This window comes from Mandrillus leucophaeus, unplaced genomic scaffold, assembly GCF_000951045.1.
Source record: "Mandrillus leucophaeus isolate KB7577 unplaced genomic scaffold, Mleu.le_1.0 Scaffold1705, whole genome shotgun sequence".
Classification (NCBI taxonomy): Eukaryota; Metazoa; Chordata; class Mammalia; order Primates; family Cercopithecidae; genus Mandrillus; species Mandrillus leucophaeus.
In genome coordinates, this window is record NW_012101705.1 from 153,582 (window position 1) to 174,361 (window position 20,780).

The window sequence follows — 20,780 nt, forward strand, 5'->3', positions numbered from 1 at the left end:
TGGAGGGGAGCAGAGCTGGTGGGGGCAGGGGAGGAGGCCTCAGGGAGCGCTTAAAAACGGCCCCACGGGAATGAGAAGCTAGATCTGTTCCCTTCACTGTTTTTCTCAAGGCTGGTCATGCCACAACAAATCCCGGATAAGCCCCAATTTGTTCAGCGAATCCAGCATCAGCTGACTGCCTTCCCAGGCCTCTCTCAAGGTGCCTGCAAAACTCTACTCATCACACCAGCTGCGGCCACCACTTAGCAGCCTCTCTTTGCTTCCCTCCTGCTGCCTGCACCTCCTCAGCAAGACGTTTAGGGGCCCTCAACCTGGTTGGCATCCCTAGCAGAACGACATGTGCCTTTCGGTGTCCATGTGCAGGGGAGAAAAGCCAGCATTCATCTTAGCTCTGGAGAGAAGAGGCCTTGGGCCTGGCCTTCTATCCACACAGGAGCTCACTGTGGGGTGTTGGTGCTGAAACTGGCTCCCTCAGCCTCAGTCAGCCTCAGCAACCAGAACTTCCCATACGTCCTGCATCAGAGGCCAGGCCTATCTCCACTAGGGAAGCATTTGAGCACAAATAGGATATTAAACACACTCGACAACCAGGTTGTCAAGGGCTGACCAACTGAATGGACACTGCCCACAGCCCGCACACCAGCTGGGCATCAGCACTGGTTCACCCGCAGGGCATTAGTCTTTGCCACCATTGCACGTGCAGAGGGCCCGGCTCCCTCCAACTTCCCTTATTCACCAACTTTTATACCGAGCCCGAGGCCTTCCTCTGGCAGCTCTGGGACACTGACGCCTGCCTGCTCTGAACAAAGGCCTCTCCCCCAGGTAAGATCAGCACACGAGGGAATGAGCTGCCAATGACTCTGTCAACATTTTCACCCGAAAGTCTACAGATACCCTGCAAATAAAGACTTTGCCTGTGGGCAAAAATTCACGCAGGGTGACCTAGGGCAGGAGAGAGGATGGCAGATTGGGCAAGAATTGGGCTATGATACACTCATTCAAACGGGAATACTCAACATGTGATGTTAAAACTGATGGAAAGGATGGCCCCGCCACTGACTGTGAGACAAGCGCAGGCTCTAGGGGGACACACTGATCACACCTTCAGGAGTCAGCACGCTGAGGCAGATTCTGCGTGTGGCCCAGCTTTTGCCCTGCCTCCACCCTGAGCTCACAGCCAGCCTTCTGCTTCCCAGCCAGTGTGCACAAGAATGAACTTCTACTCTAGAAGTTCAGAGTGCAGTGAAGGGCAGTGAAGAGATGCCACATGCCACAGAGAGCACGAGGGAGTCCATGGCACCCTCCCTGTAGCACTAGCTGGATTTTTCAAAAATTTCATTGTATATATTTGAGGGATAGAACATGATGTTGTAAGATACATATATGTAGTAAAATGGTTACTGTAATGGAACAAATTAGCATGTTCATTATTTTACAAAGTTACCCATCCCCACTGCCATCATGGCAAAAGCAACTGCAATCTACTAATTTAGCAAAAATCCTCAGTACAATACAATATTATTAACTATAGTCCTCATGTTGTACATTAGATCGTTTGACTTACTCATCCTATGTATTTTCTTTCTTTTTTTTTTTTTAAGACGGAGTCTCGCTCTGTCGCCCAGGCTGGAGTGCAGTGGCCGAATCTCAGCTCACTGCAAGCTCCGCCCCCCGGGTTCACACCATTCTCCTGCCTCAGCCTCCTGAGTAGCTGGGACTACAGGCGCCCGCCACCTCGCCCAGCTAGTTTTTTGTATTTTTTAGTAGAGACGGGGTTTCACCGTGTTAACCAGGATGGTCTCGATCTCCTGACCTCGTGATCCGCCCGTCTCGGCCTCCCAAAGTGCTGGGATTACAGGCTTGAGCCACCACGCCCGGCCTATTTTCTACTTTACATTCTTTGATCTATATCTCCCTAGACACCCCCCTCAACTGCTTTTCCAGTCCCTATGTCAATATATGTGACTTTTTTTTTTTTTGATTCCACATATAAGTGAGTACATGTAATAATTTTCTTTTTGTGTCTGGCCTATTTACTTAGTCATTAGGGAAATGCAAATCAAAACCACGGTGAGATACCACCTCATACCAACACTGAACTCATGGTCAGACAGCTTCCAAAGCTGACGGTGGCATTCACACCCAGGCCCATTCTCTTCAAAGTTAGCTACAGCAAGGACAACGCCTCTGAGCTCACTGCAGACGCTAACACAGCCCCTAATGCTGCAGTTCTTACCGACGCTTAGCTCCATCACAAAACAAAGGAGGCCAGAGTGCTGGACTCGCCCCTGCCAGTGCCAAGCAGCTGCCCCGTGTCAAGCCTTCTTAGCCAGGCCAGGAATCTCAGAAACAGACACTACTGGGCACACACTAAGAATGGATCATCCCTTATTAATGGGGGAAAAAACTCCCTGAAGTGAATCTTTCGGGTAGAGTACTGTTTAGCTGTATTTTTCATGAAAATAATCTTTCAAAAAAAAGTGACATGTTCATCAACCCACACTGAACTTGCTTTGTGAACTTGCCAAATATTCTCATATCCCCATGATTTTACACTTTCTTTCCCTTATAAAATCCTTCTAAACATCTCCCGAGATACCGATATCCTCAGCTCAAATAACTTCCTCCTCTGGACTCAAGAGAATTTCCTACACGCCTCTGTTGTAGCATCACTCACTGCTTCCAGTGACCTCTGCATGCTCTGTCCCTCCCACCAGACTTCTATGGAAAAAGGGTCAGGTTTGAATTCTCCTCTTAAAGTAAAGCACCTAGCCCAGTGCCTGGTACATAATGCTGGGCTTCTATGTTGTATCTTACTTATTAATGTGCATGTACATTCCCAGATGGAAGGGATCTGAAATACCGTAGCACTGTGAAATACATTGAGCTGTGTAAAAGTGCCTCTGAGTAGCCTTAGACAGACAAGAGAGAGATCATCTTCAAGCAACTCACGACCAAGCCATTTGCCCATCCCAGTCTTCCCCCACATCCACTACCCTCCCGCAGTCTAAACCAAACCCTACGTCTGCCTTTGGACGCCCTCTGGTGGCTCTTTAGGATAATGACCACACAAAGATGCAGGAGGAGTTGGGGGTTGGCTCTTTATTATTAGACAGTTATTGCTGTACCACAGGGTCAGAGTGCAGTGTAAGCAGTGTCAGAGGCCTGTGTTCAGCCCAAGAATGTGGATCTTCTCTCCCTGTTGATCACAGTGGGTAGGTTTCTTCAGAAAAGCCCCAGAGGTGGGGACCAGTGAGTGAGCCCCAAGGTTAGAAGTGGAACTGGAAGGCCTCGGTCACGTGCGGCTTCCAAGCTTCCAGGCTGGGCAGCAAGGAGGAGATGCCCATGACGTGCCAGGTCTCCCCATCTGACACCAGTGATGTCTGGTAGGACAGCAGCCGCACGCCTGCCTCTGCCAGGAGGCCTGGAAATAGAAGAAACTCCTGGATGGCACAGGGCATAGGGGAAAAAGGAGCGAGGGATTGGGAGCAGAGTCAGAAGTTCTAAGCTTCTGTGATCAAAGGTGCAATGAGGGGACGATGGTCTCAGAGTCAAAGAGCTGAGATGGGAGAGCAAGAGGGCATCTGCCCAGCTTCCATGGATATTCCTGACTCTCTGGGAACACCGTGGCCATCAGCTGTAGCTCTTGACTTCCTGATTGCCAGTTTTAGCCAGCCAACAGCAAGGGAGAAAAGCAGGAAAGTTCCCTTGGGCAGCCAGCAAGAATAGTGAAATTAGGCCCTTCAGGGTTTGAAGGCACACCCTCCACCAAACATGGATGTGCTCCAAAACACCTACAGCCCAAGTCCCCGCGGACTGGGGCAGGTCCGAGATGCCCACCATGGCTAGAAGCTTTGTAGGCTTTGCTGCAGCTGGGCTGGCCACCAGGGACGGCCATGGGGCCAGAAGGCAGGAGTAAGAAACCTGCTCTCAATGTCCCTGAACTCCTGGGCTATGGCTCCACAGGCAGGTCCAGTGTGCTTAACACGGCGAGCTGGGAACCCACAACTGGGCAGGAATAGAGGCTCTGGCCCCACCCCTGCCATGCTGCTCTATGACCCTGGATAAAGCACTTTCCCTCTTTGAACTGAGTATCCACTCCCTGAATGTTCTGGAAACTGGCATGATAAACTCTCTGTATGGTGCAGATCCAGAGACACCCTGGGGCATGAAGAGGGGCTAAAGGACGGTGGGTAGGGTCCAATTCCAGGGCAGACTCCACCCCAGCCTCAAGGACACCAGCCAGCCCTACAAGGCCCTCCTCACCAATCATGGTAGGCAGCATTGCAGGGTCAGAGGTCTGGGTTCGGAATAGGAGCAGGGGCAGGCCCCTGCGGAGAGGCACTTCTGGCCTGAAGACAGCTCCATTGAGCCCCTGCAGTACAGGTGTAGTGCCCTGGACCAAGCCCACAGCCTGGTAAGGGGCGCCTGCCAGGGCCACGGCCAGGAGGCATTCCCCCAAGCCTTGCTCCCCTGGTGCAGCGGGGCTGTGAGAGGTGGTGACCTGTGTGGAGAAGGCAAGGCGACAGTTACTCCTCCTGGCTGCACCACGCCCACCCTCCTCTCTTGGCCGAATCACCCATTGGTAGGATGTAGGGCTCCAGCCTGGATAATGTGCTCAGTAATTCAGGACCAGAAGGGAGAGGGCAAATGGGCCAAGCTGTATGCCCTTCGGCATCAGCTTCCTGGAACAGCCAATGATCTCCTTAAAGAGAGGGCAAAGAGATCTGCCAGGCACAGGCGAAGGCTTGGAGGGAAACAGGGAGGAAAGAAAAGGAGGGAGGCAGGGCTGTGAGGAGACTCCACTCTGGCCCCTCCTGCTCTGATACTGTTTCCTGCATAGCATCAGTGGCATGACTGGCATGCAGGAGTGGAGTGGAGGAGAGGGGTGAAGACGTGGAAGTTTTACTGCCTATCCCTTCTGCCAGCTCCCACTGGCTGAGCAACAGGCATTGAAACAGACTTTGATCTAAACAGGGAACCAGAGGGGAAGGCGCCAATAGAAAGCCGTGCGAGGCAGTAGGACATGCTGCTTGCTCCCAGAGCTTGCAAGTGAATCAAGAACCCGGGTGCTACGGCATGAGGAGCCCTGAGGGGAGTTAGGCAGAGTCAAACACGGCCTGGCAGCCATGTCGGGCAGAGGCAAACACACTGGCTCGTCATTTTCTTTGACTGTGAAATGGGGACGCTGCTACTGCCCCTGTTCCCACAGCACTCATACACAAAGCAGTGCCATTAGCAACACTGGGGGCCAGGCAGTCTCCATTTTGCAGATGAAGAAACTGCAGCTACCCCTCACAGGTAGACAGGCCAATGCAAGGCTGGCACCTAGGCCTCCACTCAGCGAACGGGCTCTGGAAATGTGGGGGAGAAGACTAGGGCTGACAGGGATGGGGAGGTAGCGTCGGGGAGGGGGGCGCACATCGAGGCCAGCCTCTTTCACCAGCAGCTTGGCGTTAACCAAATTCACATCCGCCTGCTTGGAAGCCTCTTTCAGGAGGCCGACAATGACTGCGGGGCTTAGGCAGTTCCCAGCATTTTTCAGGGATGTTCCTGGGGACAGAGAGAAGCCACCATGAGGTCACTGTTTGTTGAACACCACAGGAGGGGGGCAGGAAGCCACTGGCACCTAGCTCTGGACGATAGGCTCCTCGCTATCCTGGGGACCCCAAGGGCAGCCTGCCCCAGGCAGGTCCACTTGCCCTTCAGTGGGCTCAAAGGAGGCATAATCTGGGCCCAAGCCAGGAAACCCAGGATGTTTTAACCACCCTGAGAAACTCCTCTCCAAAATTCAGTCCAACTCCACTCCACTCCCCAACCCTGCACCTGGCTTGGCTATCCTGGCCTACCTCTTATTCTCCCAGGGGACACTGGCAAATTCCCTACTCTTACCCCTCCCTGACACTCAGAGCCTTGCAAGCCTCAGGAAATCGAAGCAGAAAGAAGCAACCGAAGCAACTGCTGCCCAGCTCCCGGCCCTGTTTCCTTCAGGGCTCGGACACCCAGGCCAGTGGGGACGCCCTGGCTCTGCCCTTCCCTAGTATTGTCAATGCCTGGGGTTTAGCTGCCCTCACCCTGCAATCTCTCCCCAAGAGTGAGACGCCCAACAGTCCGTGGGGAAAGACACACTTCTACAGGGTTAAGGAAACTGGAGCCCTCCTCGGTCACTCAACCACATCTGCACAGTACTGGATCCACCGCAAAGGAGGCCACAGCCTGCTCAGCAGCCTGAGAGGTGGACAGAGGACACTGCTCTCATTCCCACTCCACAGCTGAGCAAACACCCTCGAGGGCTGTCAGACGGCCCAAGGGACCACCTTGGTTAGTCACAGAGCACAAAGTGTCCTCCCGCCTCCTGGTTCATCTGCCCCTAACTCTCACTTTACAACTGAAGAATCCAAGCCTCAGAAGGGAGAGTCACACAGCAGGCAAGAGGCAGGGCCCAAAACCAGAATCCAGCATCCTGTTGCTTAATGAGGGCCTCCCTCCAGCTATCCTACACCCTCTCACACGAAACTCTATCTCTTGTAGAGGTCTCTCTTGTACCCAAAATATCTACTTCTTAAAAATGCTACATAAACATGATTTATGAATATTCAGTACATCTTTCCAATGACTTTTTCTACCCCTCCCTTTACCACCCTCCCACCAGTAGTAAGGGAGCTATACTCAGGGCCCAAGCCACCCCCACTGCCTCTCACTAACCCTGTGTCCTGTAGCAGATACACCCAGCAGGGCAGATCCCACACCCCCTCATGCCCTCCTCCCTCTCCCTCTGCAAGGTCCCCAGCTCACCCTGTGTTATCACCTGGATGGTCCCTTTGGGGGACCCAGCCCAGGCTCGCATCAGTGTCCCCAGAGCTTCTGCCAGACCAATCCAAGGTTTGGTGTGTGGAGAGAAGGCACTGGTCAGTGCCTGGGCATTAACCTGCAGAGGATGGAGGAGCGGGGCTGTGGTCTGGAAGAGGCATGGCAGAGCCTGAATCAAGATCTGGCCGCCAAGACCCAGCTCCACCAGAAAGACAGTATAGGGTCACTCATGCTTGGTGCCTGGTGGGTGACAACTTCCACCAGTCACTAACAACAGGACAAGGACTTGTTCCTACTGATGAGGAGAGCTGTAGAGCCAGCAATGGACACAGAAGGCCACAACCACTCAAAATGGTTCCTTTCGCCGAACTGTGTCCGCCCCAGCCCCCTCCATGGAAGTGGTGGGGCGGTGGGGGCGGGGGGAGTCCATGGAAGTCAGCAGGGCTAGGACCAGCAGCATGCGAGGAGGCCAGCAAAGACTCCGAGCTGTCCGCATCCTCTGTCCTCTCCACTGTGTGGGCTCCCTCAGGATGGAGAAGGCAGAGAGGCCTGGAGGGCTGGGCTCTCAATCCAGAGGTGGGAGGACAGAACCAAAATCCCCGCCTCTCCTGCCACAGTGCTGTCCTCACCGGCAAAAACTGCCCAGCTGAGGGTCAGCCAGGACAGCTGAGAATACCCAGCCCATTTCCCTGACTCTGACTCCATGGCCTGGGCCCACCCACACAAGCTGCAGAGAGGCTTGCATCACGTTTTTCTGTCCTCCGGGAACTTAGAATTTAGGTTAAGTAGGAAGATTAGGAAAAAACAAAACAATACAAAAGAAAACAAACAAACAAACACCCCATGGGACTGTACCTTAATAACAAGAAAGAAAGTGGTTCTCAGAATTGAGAAGGGGCTGGGAAGGCCAAGCAAGACTTCAAAAGGAGGCAGCAAGCCCCTGGAAGGAGAGCTATGCCTCCCTCATGCACCTGCGTCTCCCAAGAGCTATGACAACGTCTGGTACCCAGTGAAACTTAAGGAATATCCACAGACTGAATGAATGAGGCAGGACTTGAAGTGTAGGTCAGGTTAAGCTCGTAGGAGACGCACATGCCAGGAAGGGCTTGACGGAAGCAAAGACAAGAAGTGGTGGTCTTATGCCATGATTTGGGGAAAACAAGGGGGTCAGCCAGCATGGCGGGTTCATTTGGGAGTAGGAAGGGCAGGCTGTCAAGACAGGGTCTGGGGAGCTTACAGGGTGCAAATTTTCTACACAGGCCACCCCCTCAACCACGTCCCCACCTGCTGCGTCCAGCTGGCACCCAAATAGCACTCCTTCATTCCCAAGGCATGTGGAGAACAAAGGAGCCTTTCTCTAGAGGCTGGGCCTGGGAAGGGCCACAATCTCTGCAGCAAGACTACGATATAACAGGCCTGAGCCGGGCTCTCTGCTGCCAAGGCCTCTGCTATCAAGGCTGGAGACGGGAGGCTCCCGCCCACCCACTGCAGAGAGTGCTGACTCAAGCAGATTTCCCTTATCTTTAGCTCCCAGGGCTGAATCTGTTCACCCACGCTGCCACCAGCCCCTACAAGATGCCTTCCTTCCTCTCCTTCCTCTGACTCCTGGCCCCCAGCCCCAGGTGGTGATACTTACAACCCCCGTGAGAGATTTCCCCTTCACCATGTCCACGAACTGCACAGCTATCTCCTCCCCACAGCGGCTCTGTGCCTCCTTGGTGCTGGCACCCAGGTGGGGACAGCTGATGACATTCTCATGGTCCACCAAGGCCCGGTCCCGTGGTGGCTCCTGTCCAGAAAGAGATGCCTCTAGGCTGGCTGCCACAGACTTGTCACACCCTCTTGGACCACCCCAGGGAACAGGGAAGATTGGAGGGAAGGCAGTCAGGAGAGCCAGTGCCTTCCACTTCTATTTTGTCAGGGTGGTCACTGGACTCAATAGTGGGTTTCCTCATGAATGTTCCATCTCAGCAGAGTGGACAGAGCAGAAAGTGTGAACCAGATTCAAATCTCACCTTCACCACTTAACCACCTAGGTGCCTTGGGGGTGAACCTTGATCTAAGCTTCAGTTTCTTTGTCTGTGAAATGGGTTGATCCTATCTCCCTCATAACATTACTGTGGGGATTATGCACGTTTAACATGGGAGGTTGTCAACCCATGGGAGCTACTGTTGTTGTTACTGGGCTTTTCCCTGAAACTCACCTCCCTGCATCCACGCAGCACTTGCTGTCGATGTGCGTTGCTGGACTTTTAGCACAGTGTCCTGCTCTTCCAAGACACTCCACGCAGGTAACTACATCTTGGCTCTCATCAGAACAGGTTGTCCATCTGTGGCACCTCCACCCCACCCTCCAGGGTCTTTTCCACCCTTCTGCTCACTGAGAAGATTGCCCCTGGGAATGTTATTTAGGCATCTTCTGGCCATTCTCCTCAGGGCTCTGTTGGTCCCATTGAATTTTGACCATTTAACCCTGTGAGTCCTGGCCACATGTAACCATGTAACCCTGTGAGTCCTGTACCACCAGCAAATGGTACAAGGATGCTGAAGAGAGCAGGAGGAGATGCTATATTAGAGAGGATGGTGATACAAAGATGGACAAGGTTTGCCCTGCCTTCAGGGAGCTTATGATCTAAGAGTTGAGAAAGATGACCAATGTTACAAACCAAAAGGCACTGTGTGCCCTGGGCTGGGAGTACACGATGAGTGCTACAGGGGCTCAGAGAGGGCCAGTGACCTTCCAAGGACACACAGCTAGTAACCTGCAAACCACAACTACCTAATCCAAAGTCCATGCCCTTTCCCCTTCCTCACCGGGGGAAGATCCAATGTTGGGGGCAAGATCTTTCAGGAGAGGAGCCAACAGGATTCAAGTGCAAATGCACTTTTCCCTACTGGATCGGGCGTGAGGCTGAGCCTCTGCTCCCGCTGGGAGAGCAGCCCACTCCGAGGCCCCTGGGGGAATACTGCCAGTATCCTCGGGCTTCTGTCCACCCAGGAAGAGAAGAAGGAAAAAGGAGTGCCCATGGACACTGAAAAGGACATCTTGGCAATGGGACTGCATATCCATCAGTGTCCCTCAACTATACACTAAAGCCCCCTCTCTCCCTGCTCCAGACCCTCAACCTCAGAACTGATTTGTGGCTCTATCTTTGTCAATATGTTAGCAGTCTGAGAAGCCTGGAACCAGGAATTGGGTCCCCTTTAAAACCCGAGTTTTGCAGAAAACCACATAGCTGCCTCCATACGAGGCTCCGCAAGGACTCCTCAAACCACAAAGGTGTGTTTTCGGCAACACAGTTTTCTCCTGTTTACCATGGATGAAAGAGACTATAAGCGAGAGGCCTTCTGTAAAACGCCAGGCTTTCCCTGCCATGGGCCTCTCTGCTCCCTATCTCTCCCCTCCTCCTGACTCTGAGGCTGCCAGGCACTTACTTCCGTAAACACGTCCAGTGCAGCCCCGGCACACTGGCCAGACTGCAGGGCCCGGAGCAGGGCGCCTTCGTCCACAATCCCTCCACGGGCACAGTTCACCACACGCACCCCCTTCTTGCACTGGGCAAAGGTGTTGTCATTCAGCAAGCCTGGAAGAAAGCGAAGCATCTTCCTGCTGGGGCAGCACTAGGATCCCCACACTCATCCCTGGCTGCCAGAGGTCGTCCCTTTCCTCGAGCCAGCTCTTTCTCAGAGCCTCTCTCCTGTAGGATGGCAGCTTCTTTGCTCTCATCTCTTCCTCCTCAGATGCTCTGGGGCAGGAGTCCCTGTTATGGATCTGGGCCAGACTCAGTTTAGAAACATCTTAGAAATTCTTGAGATATTACCGTTTCAAGTGGGTCTGGGAATCAGAAAACCCTGCAGGGGCTGCAGAAAGAATCCATGGGGGTCACTGGTCGTCCCTGTGCTCAGCTCACCTAGACCCCAAGCACTTCTAGCTGGCTCACTCTCCCCTATCCGATGCAGGGGTGTCTAACAAAGCATCAGGCTCTGCAGGACCCAGGTGGACCTCTCCCCGCAGCTCATTACCACTGTCTGGAGAAGGCCCAGATGGAGGGCCCATTTGTTAACTGGTCTGTGGCTTCTGTGGCCGATCCACAATGTAAGGACACACCTACCTGTCGTGGAGGGCAGGAGAGGAGTGTGCACAGTGATGAAATCACAGAGAGGCCAGATCTCCTCCAGGGGCAGCTGCTGAACACCAAAGGAGGCCGAGACCTCTGGGGAAATGATGGGGTCATACCCTATAGTCTGGTAGGAAGCAAGAGAGAGGGAGAGTGCCATTCTTAATTATTAGTAGTGTTATTATTAAGAATGGCAAACATTTTTTGAGCATTTACCATATATTAAGTACCATGCTCAGCTTAATTAATTCTCCAGTTAATTTACCATACACTAAGTACCATGCTCCATATACTAAGCACCATCTGCAATATACTAAGTACCATGCTCAGCTTAATTAATTCTCATGACAACACAATGATGCTGGGACTGTTCTTGTCTGCTTGAGAGCTGAGGGAAGCAGGGCTTCCACAGTGAGGAGGGGCACAACCAGAGCTCAAAAGAAGGTGCATCTGCCTCCATGCTCTGACCACACACAGATGCAACAATAGCGCATGTACGTCTGGACAAGTTGGAGCTTGGAAGTCCTTAGAAAGCGGGGAGCCCTGAGGGAGGGAGGGCAGTCATGTGGGGAGTGGACAGCCAGGAAAGGGAGGAGGAGAAATGGCAGCTGCAGCTGGAGGGTCCAGTCCAGAAAACAGACAGGTGCATCAGGTACTAAAACAAAGTGAGCAGAGGTGAAGGAGGAGGGCAACAGGGGTACAAGGCAGGACCGGAGTGGGAGTGAGACTGCATGTCCTCTAAACCAGGAAGCCTGGCCTGTGTCCTCCCCCAGTCACTGCCCACTGTGTGGAAACGTACAGGTCAGTTCCCCTGGACCTGGGTCGTCAATCCTAAATGAAGGAGCTGGGCGGATCATTGCAGCCATCTCTCGCTCTCACGTGCAATCACTGGGAATTATTTGAAGAGAAATCCCCCTTAACCCCGAGAGAGAATGTAAAGAGTGAGCCCAGGATTAGACAAAAACAAAGAACACACAGCATAGTACTTTCACAGCGGTTGTCTCTGGGTAGTGGAATTATTTTTCTCCTTTATACTTTCCTGTGCTTTCAAGTTCTCTACTACATTATTCATAAATTACTTTTGAAATTAGGGATACAGAATAGATACTTTAGAACATAATGGGAAAGCTGGGTGCTATGGCTCATGCCTATAATCCCAGCAATTTGGGAGGCTGAGGCAGGAGGATCATTTGACCCCAGGAGTCGGAGACTAGCTGGGGCAACATAGTGAGATCCCACCTCTACAAAAATTTTTTAAAAATTAGCCAAGTGTGGTGGCACGCACCTGTGCCACTCAGAAGGCTGAGGCAGGAGGATCACTTGGGTCTAGGAGGTTGAGGCTGCAGTGAGCCAAGATTGTGCCACTGCACTCTAGCCTGGGTGACAGAACAAGATGTCTCAGAAAAAAATAAAATAAAATAAAATAAAAAAGAACATAATAGGAAAGAGGACTTCAAATTCAGTAATTCTAAGGCAGAAGCTAAAATGGTTATGATTAAGGTGAAGCCTCTGGATCCTTTTCTTCATCATTAGCCTTGTGGAATAAGGAAAGCCAAGTGGCCCCACACCAACCTCCAGCTCAGAACGCTGGTGGTCTTTTTCAGACACTGCGGCTCCCCTCAGCTCTAAGCTACTCATTTCTGGTGGGAGGAGACAGTGTCCAGGGGAGGAGACGGGATCCCTGCCATCTCCTGCCATCATTGTCACAAGTCTTCTTTGTCTGCTGGTCCTGAGGCTGGCCCGAACAATGGCCCTGTTCATCTCTAATCCAGATGTATTTTTTTTTCTCATATGGAGCGGGGAGAGGAAGGGAGCACCAATAGAGATCACAAGGTCCAGGCTGACTGATGTCTACTCCATGCTCAGGAGCCAAGAACAACCTGGGGGCTGGCAGGAGGAAGGACCCTGAAGGCTGAGCCTGACCTCCTCCACAGACAGGTGCCTGGGGCTGGAGGGAGGGGGCTGGGGAGAGGAACAGGTGAGCATCTTCCTCCGTGGTCAGCGAAGCACTGACCCAGCTTCCTTCTTTCACAGAGAGTATCTCATTTATCTGCAGATGACTGCAGGGAAGGAATCTGGCTGAGCAAACCTCTGTTCTCATTTTCCACTTGAGATAACCAGGACAGAGAAGAGCTGAACTCAGCTGGGGGTTGGGGTTCTGACACTAGGAGACAATGTTGAGGGGATGGAAAGGGTGACAACAGGCCCAGGACACACGTGCCTGCCAGGGTCCTGATGTGTGCTGGAAAGGGTCAGATGTCCTAATATACAGACATTGGAGCACCTCTGGGTACACACGATTCAAAGACTACTCCCGGAGAGAAGCCTTGGGGAGAAACATGAAGGAGTCCCCTCACCTCAATCCCAGCCCCAGGCCAGGCTCCTGATGTTGAGGTAACAGAGGAAGCCTCACATTCTAAGCAGGACTCCAGGGCAGCTGGTGGCTCCTACCTGCCTGAGGCCACAGAAGGCAGCCCTGAGGCTGCAGAGCCTTGTTGGCTTATCAGAGCAAAGAGGAGAGCAAGGAGGCCTCCCAGTTAAAGAGGCTCTGAAGAAGAACCCTCACCGTCACCTGCTCTCTCTGCCCCATAGCTGAATTTTCAGTTTAGCATGGGAACCCTCCCTACCAGGGCAATGAAATCTTAAACAGAGACCAAATATAAAAACAGGTCAGTTCAAAGCTGCAGAGGTGAAGGCTCAAAGTGCCACCACCTGCTGTCTCCCTGGGCCCCTCCTGGCTCCCACCTGTGTCCTGAAGGCACCTTGCCAGAACCGGAGGCTCTGAGTTTGAGAATCACTGCTCTGGGCAGTAAGCATTCCAGGTAACACACTGAGATAGGAGCTGCCTATCCTGAGAGTGTCTGTCCTTGGAATAGCTAAGCATACTGGCATGGCACAGCGACTGTTTACCTACAATGGATCAAGAATGAAGTCAAGTGGTACTGGGCAAAGAACGCCAGCCTGGAAGGCTGAGCCAGAATTCACCAGTTAGTAGTCGCATTATCTTCAGCATATCATAGAACCTTCCTGGGCCTCAGTTTCTTTATCTATAACCCTGGGATAATAATTCTGACCCCGCAGAGTCATTTCAAGCACAGGAACTGACACAGCAGACCTCAGCAAACATTAGCTGGACCTGAAAGAATCTGTGATAACTGGTGCCTCAGGTTCAACATCCATCCCTCTGGGCTAAAGCTGGATTCATCACAATGCTGGCTACAAAGAAACTGTTAAAGAGATGCTTGTCTGTTCCCTCTCCGAAAACCTTGATAAGAAAGCACAAGGCTCGCTTCTTGATTGGTTTGTGCCTCTTAACACATTCTAAGGAACACACCAGTATGAATGAGTTGCGTCTCTGAGGTCACGACCTGTTATTCAGCAACACTATTGAGAAAAAGTCTCACGCAGACAGAACAGTCTAGAGCGTAAGACCTGTATGACTCAGACCACAGGCAGGCTGCAGGCTGATCAGGCCAGAGCGTGAGGAACGTCACCTCCCTTGCTCCGGGAGCCATACTTCTTTTAATGCTGCCAAATGTCAGGTTACCTTTTCTATCAGCTATGCCGCTGATAACCACACTGCTCTTTTGTAAACCAAAGTCCTGCTCCCCTAGAAAAGCTTTTGACAAGTGCTTCTACACCTAAAACTGTCTAGCTGCTTTTTGGACCCACAAGTAGGGTGCAGAAGTGCATTCTAGCTAAATTTCCTGTGAGAGTGCCCACCCATTCTAGCCTTCACAGGTCTTTTCGGACCTGATTCTGCACCCTTAAGTATTAACTACCTCTCCTTGCTTCCTGCCATCCACAAATGACACATGGTTCAAGCTGTTGATGAGAACGGTGGGCAAGGCAGAGCCTGGCACTATCGCATACAATCTCCCTCCAAACTGAGGTGGCCCATTCCACAAAGCACCAAGCACTAATCCCTTCAATAGCACCAAGTTCAAGGGGCTCCATCTGAACCCCGAGGGAATCATGAAAGATGTCTTACCGAAGTCCACATCTATAAACAATCTAAATGCCCATGATTGAGAGACTGGCCAAATAAAAAGCAATTTATCTGTGCAACAAAATTCCACACAACTGTTTAAAAACATGCTAGATTTAGCTGTTCTGAGATAAACATGTTTTTTTTTCTTAACATCACCAAACAATATTCTCTTCTTTGCAGTCATAGAATCCTTCCACAGGCATGGAACTGTACGCATTCTGTGCAAATGCATAGAAAAGTCCGGGATGACATGCTAAACTGATGTTTACCGTTCAGGTGGTAATCAAGTATAGCCTTGTCTATGTTTTAATTTATATGAGAATGCATTCCTTTATTACACGATTAAAATATAATTTTAAATAGTCCAGGTATATGACACCTACGGATTTCCATACTTTACCAGTTTAATAATGGTTTCCAAAGGCAGAATGAGGTTAGTTTGAAATAACTTGTGTTTAATAAACACTTATCCTCTTTTCCTGTCTGGATGCTTATACGTCTCTTTCACAATATGTTCAAGAATCTTCCTTTCCCTTTAGAAAATCTTGTTCTCCAAGATCACTAGAACTGGTGAGCTCTCCGCCCTGAGACAAAATTCATCCAGACTCAAAAGTATGATAATGACGTGGTCGAGGTAAGCAGCTGAGCATGAGGAGAGGCCGCTTAGACCCTCCGGAATGATGAGGTCCAGGCAGCCCCAGAGGGGCTGAGGTGGGAGGCAGAATGATCCCAGCCATGTTTCCGGGCTTTACAAAGAGCATGTTCTGGAAGCGAGACAGTTAAGAATGACCCTCCAGAGACATCTGGACAGAAGAAATGCAAAGCGAAGGCACCGGCACCCTCCACACTGTGCTGGGAATGGGAATTAAACATTCAGTGGGTCACCTGCCCTGAGGCACAGATTAACACTGAAATAAGCAAGCCTTAGATATCTCTTTCAATCAAACACATGCCTGAGAGGTGTCAGACATTTCCTGACACTGATGCTCAAGGTCCCAGATACCCCTGCACCTCTCGGAAGCAGCCCAGGGTAGAGAGTTGGGCAGTGCCAGATGGACAGACAAGCTTACCTATCACCTCAATCATTCAGGAATGAGGTGGGGCTTTTCATTTGGTTTAAGTCACTGCCGAAGTCTCCATGATGAAGAATGTTGCTGAGCCAGGAATTTGATGTGTAGCGGTGCCACGGAGAAGGAAGGCCCGGGAAGAGGAGTCATGGGGAAGAGGACCCCCTGGGGAAGGGGGCAGGAGCCTTGGAACGGCCACTGGTTTGGAGCCTGTCTCCAAGTTACTGCTTCATCAATGAAATGCTCACCCATTTGGCTATGAGTGCTCTCAGTTTTACTTAACCCCTGACCTCTGCCTTTTAGATCAAAATTCTCCATGGGCTAAACCTTGACCCTTGATCTCTTACAAAAGAGGATGGAGGAGGGAGTGCTCTTTGTGGCTGATGGCATCCCACCATCCCTGCACAGAGGGCAAGGCTGTGGTTTGTTTACATGATCAATGATCCTGCTGGGCTACATCTGCCTCTCTCAGGAGTCCAGGGGTCAAGAATACACCTGGCCCTTCTCAGTGCAGAGGCTTAGGAAACATATCTTGCTGACTTAAATGAATAAGGTGGGGAGTGGAGGCAGGAGAGAGGGGATAATATTCAATGTGTACAGTGCGATGCGCACCAGGCTCTAGGCTACTGTCCATTTGCTATGAGTCCTTAGGCATAAGCTTACAAATTCTAGATGTCAGTGTAAAATTAAAGGTTAATCTATTAAGATCCCTTCTAACTCTAAGAAGGTAGGAGGGATGTAGAAAAAGGGAGAGGTCCATGGCAGTTCTATGTACACTTTTCTAGATCTGACATGATCTGGTTGTCAAAACTAATTTCCTAATGTTTAAATAAAGACTCCGTGGCTGCCGTTTGACCCCATAATCCCTGTAATTCCCTAAAACAGAAAGTGAACAGAGAGATGTCCGATAGCAGCCTTAGTGGGTTCATCTCTTTGGCCTATCTGGGAAGCCCTGCAGATCCCCTCTCTTAGCTGAATTGCCTCTCTCATTTGCAGGGGCTGCAGGATTAGCCCACGTGGATGGTACTGCTACCAACTGCAACCCTCCCTTAGCCAGAAGCCTACTGAGCTCCCAGAGTAGGAAAAGGAAGAGGCCTGGGGGAAGACAGGAGTCAGGTGTGATTTCTGAGACAGATGTGAGGTCTTCCAGCCACTATAGGCTCTACACTCATATCACAGTGTACATACAAGCATTTTTAAATCTTTTCTGCAATATGGAGGGAAACTGGAAGGACAGATAGACAATGGATGTAATCTCTACTGTGAGGCCATAAACCTGTTCCTGTTTTCTAAATTATCACAGGAAAGCAGACACAACAAAACCAGAAAGGAAAGAAAGGACGGGCAGGACACAAACACCCTGCCTGTGATGTACGATAGGTAATCACGGAAGTGCAGCAACCTTGGTAATCCTATAGTCAACACAATAAGCCTTTGAATTCATATTATAACTGAGCTCATTCAAGCAAAGCGGTCTTCAGTAGGGAACTTCCCATCTAGACAGCCTGTGCACTTTGATTTTTCCTGTCCTCAAACTGACCCCTGCTCATTCTAATAGTAAAAAACACACTCCTGGGTGGAGATTTAAGATGCTGATAAGACATGCGCCGAATGAACAAGCACGTACAGCTACTACTCATGTGCACCCAGAGGACCACCTGAAACATGCTTCCTAGTAACAGCTCTTCCCACCTCCTTATGAATAATCACATAAAACTCCCATAAAGGGAGTTTCTCCAGCAATAATCAACACTACCTCATTCTTATGAGCAGCCCACCCTAAATTCTCTCTCTCTCAAGGTGTACTGTCTGCTCTGCACTGAACTTTCAAAATATTCTTTTTCCTTTGCAATAAACTCCTCAATGCTGCACTGCATCTCTTGTTTAAATTCTTTTAAACTAAGAAGACAAGAACCAAGGTCTCAAAACAGCTATCAACATCTGGCTCACCGGGACTCAGGGCTGGCTATTCATTCACCAGAGAGCTAAAGGACCCCCACCAAGTATTCCCAGCTTTTGAGCCCAGATTAGCAGGCCAGTGTTCGCTCCCTCCTTGGCTTTAACGTTTATTTAGATGGGGGCTCCAAGGGAGGGTCAGACCTTCCTAGAACAAAGCTTCTGACTTCTGCCCAGACATGCTGCCTTTTCCAAAATTGCTGCAGAAAGTCCCACATCACAGGGTTCCAGCAACATCCTACCTTCATCCCAAAGGACTGCATCCGGGTAGCCACCTCTCTCCCAATCCTGCCCAGGCCCAGAATTCCCAGGGTCTTTCCATTCAGCTCTGTTCCCATGAACTGCAACCAAACAGGCAAAAGGAAAGAAGCTGAAGTCAGCAACATGAGTGGACCCTGGGCCCTGAGCCCAGGTGGGGCGAGTCAAGGCCGCTGCTCACCTTCTTCCGCTCCCATTTGCCATCCTTCATCGAAGCCGTTGCCTGGGGAATCTGCCTGCAAGGATAGACACAGGTTCAGAGGGTCCACCTGGACTCCCGCCAGCCCAGGAAGGAGACACAACAACAGGTTTGCACAGTCACTGCCCGTAACAGCCACTCCCCCAAGAACTCGGTCTGGGGGTTCAGATTCAGGAACATTGATGTAGGGTAAAGGGAAAACAGAAGAGAGAAACCCTTGGCAAGATCTGACTTAGAAAGCCTGGGATTTCTGTGACCAGTCAGGCATCTGGGAGGAGGTACGGATTCCACCTCAGCCACTGAGGCATCAATCAGAATGAGTTTTTTACTTTAAGCGATTGCCAATCCTCCGGGGTCTGTAGGGATAACTGAGTGGGGTACTGGGCAACTCTGATGACATCGAGTACTCCAGAAGCTTAAGGAATTATTTTCATCTTCCAATCTCATCCAGCACCATAACCTATGACGTCTTCTATTATTATGAAGAGGACACCTAATGACCTATGCTTTCTTGAGAGTTTCTTAACTCCGAGGGCCTTAGACTAGTCTGGAGTGGGTGGGTGGATGCCAAAGCTTAGACACTTCCATTCTGTCCTGAACGCGTGGTCCCAACATTTTTAAACATCCACACTACTTTCCTGTCCCACCACCACCAAAACACATACACATACACACACACACACACACACACACACACACGCTTCACAGCCTGTCTCCTCCTATTATTTCAGATGGAAGTCTGTGTTTTCTGGAGGAGACAGAGGAAGTGGCAATTAGGGCAACGTTAGAGGTGAAAGGGCGATATGTGTCCTGTGGGCATGGGTCATCAACACATCTCTGGAGGCCAAAAAGGAAGAAATGAGGAACAATGTTTAAGGAGCACTTTCTCTATTTTAGACATCCTAAAATAAATGTTTAGACACACATTAACTCCTCTAATATTCACAGCTGCACGGAGGGAGGCACTGGGCGTTAAACAACTCACCCCAGATCACCCAACTGGAGGCACCTGAACAGATTCAAAGCCAGCAAAGTCAAGCCCAGCACGGCCAGCCTCCTGAGTACTTAAATGTAGGCCTTTAACCTCCTGCCAAAAACCTCGGAGTGAGCGAGCATGCGAAAAGAGAAATCTCAAGACGCTACTTCTGTGCTTTCACTTCACTAACTTCTAACACAAAAACATTCTCTCATCTCTACACATCACTAGGACATCGATCTCCCTCTGAGGGGAAGGCTGAAGGTGGAGTCTGTCCTCCTCAATCACAGAGGCGCGCCATCTTACGGGTAAACTCAGAAGAACTTCAGTACCAAGCCACATGGGGGACAAGCTGCATTCACCTCACTGCTCTGACCCACCAGGCGGGTAATAAGGACAGGGACTTGCCTTGAGGAACTGTTCACTTCTTGGGAAAGCTTGCCTGATAAAATGCCTTTGACCTAGTGAGACAGAGCCCCTGCCTGGCCCCTCTCTCCTCTCCCTCACATTCTGTTTTCTTCCCACCAGACTCCACAGTGCTATCTAAGATGTATGCACGCGACACCACAGAACACAAGAAGTCCCTAAACCCTTTCTCTGGCTGCTGCCCCCAGCTGATCATGGAGCCTCTCCAGGTTTCAACACTTTGGAATCCTTATCAGGCCAGACTGGAGAGGACTCTAATGTGGACGAGGGGCCTCACAACAATTAAATGGTTGCTGGCCTGACTTACTAGAGGAAGAGACGGTAAAGCAGGCAAAAAGGGTGAAACCTACATTTGTTGATTCTCTCCTTCCTTCTTTTCTGTGTGCTGTTCTTCTGCACCTCAGGAGCCTCCTCCATCAGCTCAAAGTCCCCACTGTGGGGCCCGGCCACGCCTGCTCTCCACCCACATTGCCCAACCCTGTACAGTCTACATATAGCATCCACTCTCTCCTACAGTCCCCCCTGCTAGGAACAGCCTGATGGAACGAACGTATTCCTTCCCAATGGGGTGTGCGCATTTCCTAGTTTTGATGCATCTTTGATGAGTGAGGGCATGGGAAGCCGTTGACAATGGGGAGCTTCTTTTAAACCACAGCACTTCACCGATTCCTTTAAACAAAGCTCGTCCTGGAAAAGGAGGGAAAGTATTGCTGGCTCCCAATCCTTTCCTTCCAACTCCAGAAAAAAAGTGAGGTAATTAATTAGAAAGCCATATTGAGATCTTTTCCCTTACTCAAAAAAAAAAAAAAAAAAAAAAAAAATGAAGAAACATTGTTCATAGGATACATTTAACCATGAACACAAACTATTGACCACTTAAATCAGGAGAGACGCTCAGCCTAGATGTTCTGGCAGAACCAGGCTGCCAGCTTGGGAGCCCCTTCTAGGCTGAGACCCTACTGCTGTGTAAGCTATCCCT

General features: G+C 50.7%; 1 protein-coding gene across 1 annotated transcript in view; it reads right to left on the bottom strand.

Moving 5' to 3' along the window:
• Window positions 1-3,084: 3,084 nt before the first annotated feature.
• PHGDH (phosphoglycerate dehydrogenase) overlaps window positions 3,085-20,780 on the bottom strand; it is a 31,845-nt gene continuing 14,149 nt past the window's right edge. Inside the window, exons 4-12 of the mRNA XM_011976906.1 lie at window positions 18,382-18,436; window positions 18,185-18,283; window positions 10,923-11,055; window positions 10,246-10,394; window positions 8,447-8,599; window positions 6,796-6,928; window positions 5,423-5,553; window positions 4,267-4,504; window positions 3,085-3,424 (exon numbers count right to left, since the gene is read on the bottom strand). Of these exons, the coding sequence (XP_011832296.1) occupies window positions 3,270-3,424; window positions 4,267-4,504; window positions 5,423-5,553; window positions 6,796-6,928; window positions 8,447-8,599; window positions 10,246-10,394; window positions 10,923-11,055; window positions 18,185-18,283; window positions 18,382-18,436 (1,246 nt within the window). The 3' untranslated portion in view covers window positions 3,085-3,269. The remainder of the gene's footprint in view (window positions 3,425-4,266; window positions 4,505-5,422; window positions 5,554-6,795; window positions 6,929-8,446; window positions 8,600-10,245; window positions 10,395-10,922; window positions 11,056-18,184; window positions 18,284-18,381; window positions 18,437-20,780) is intronic.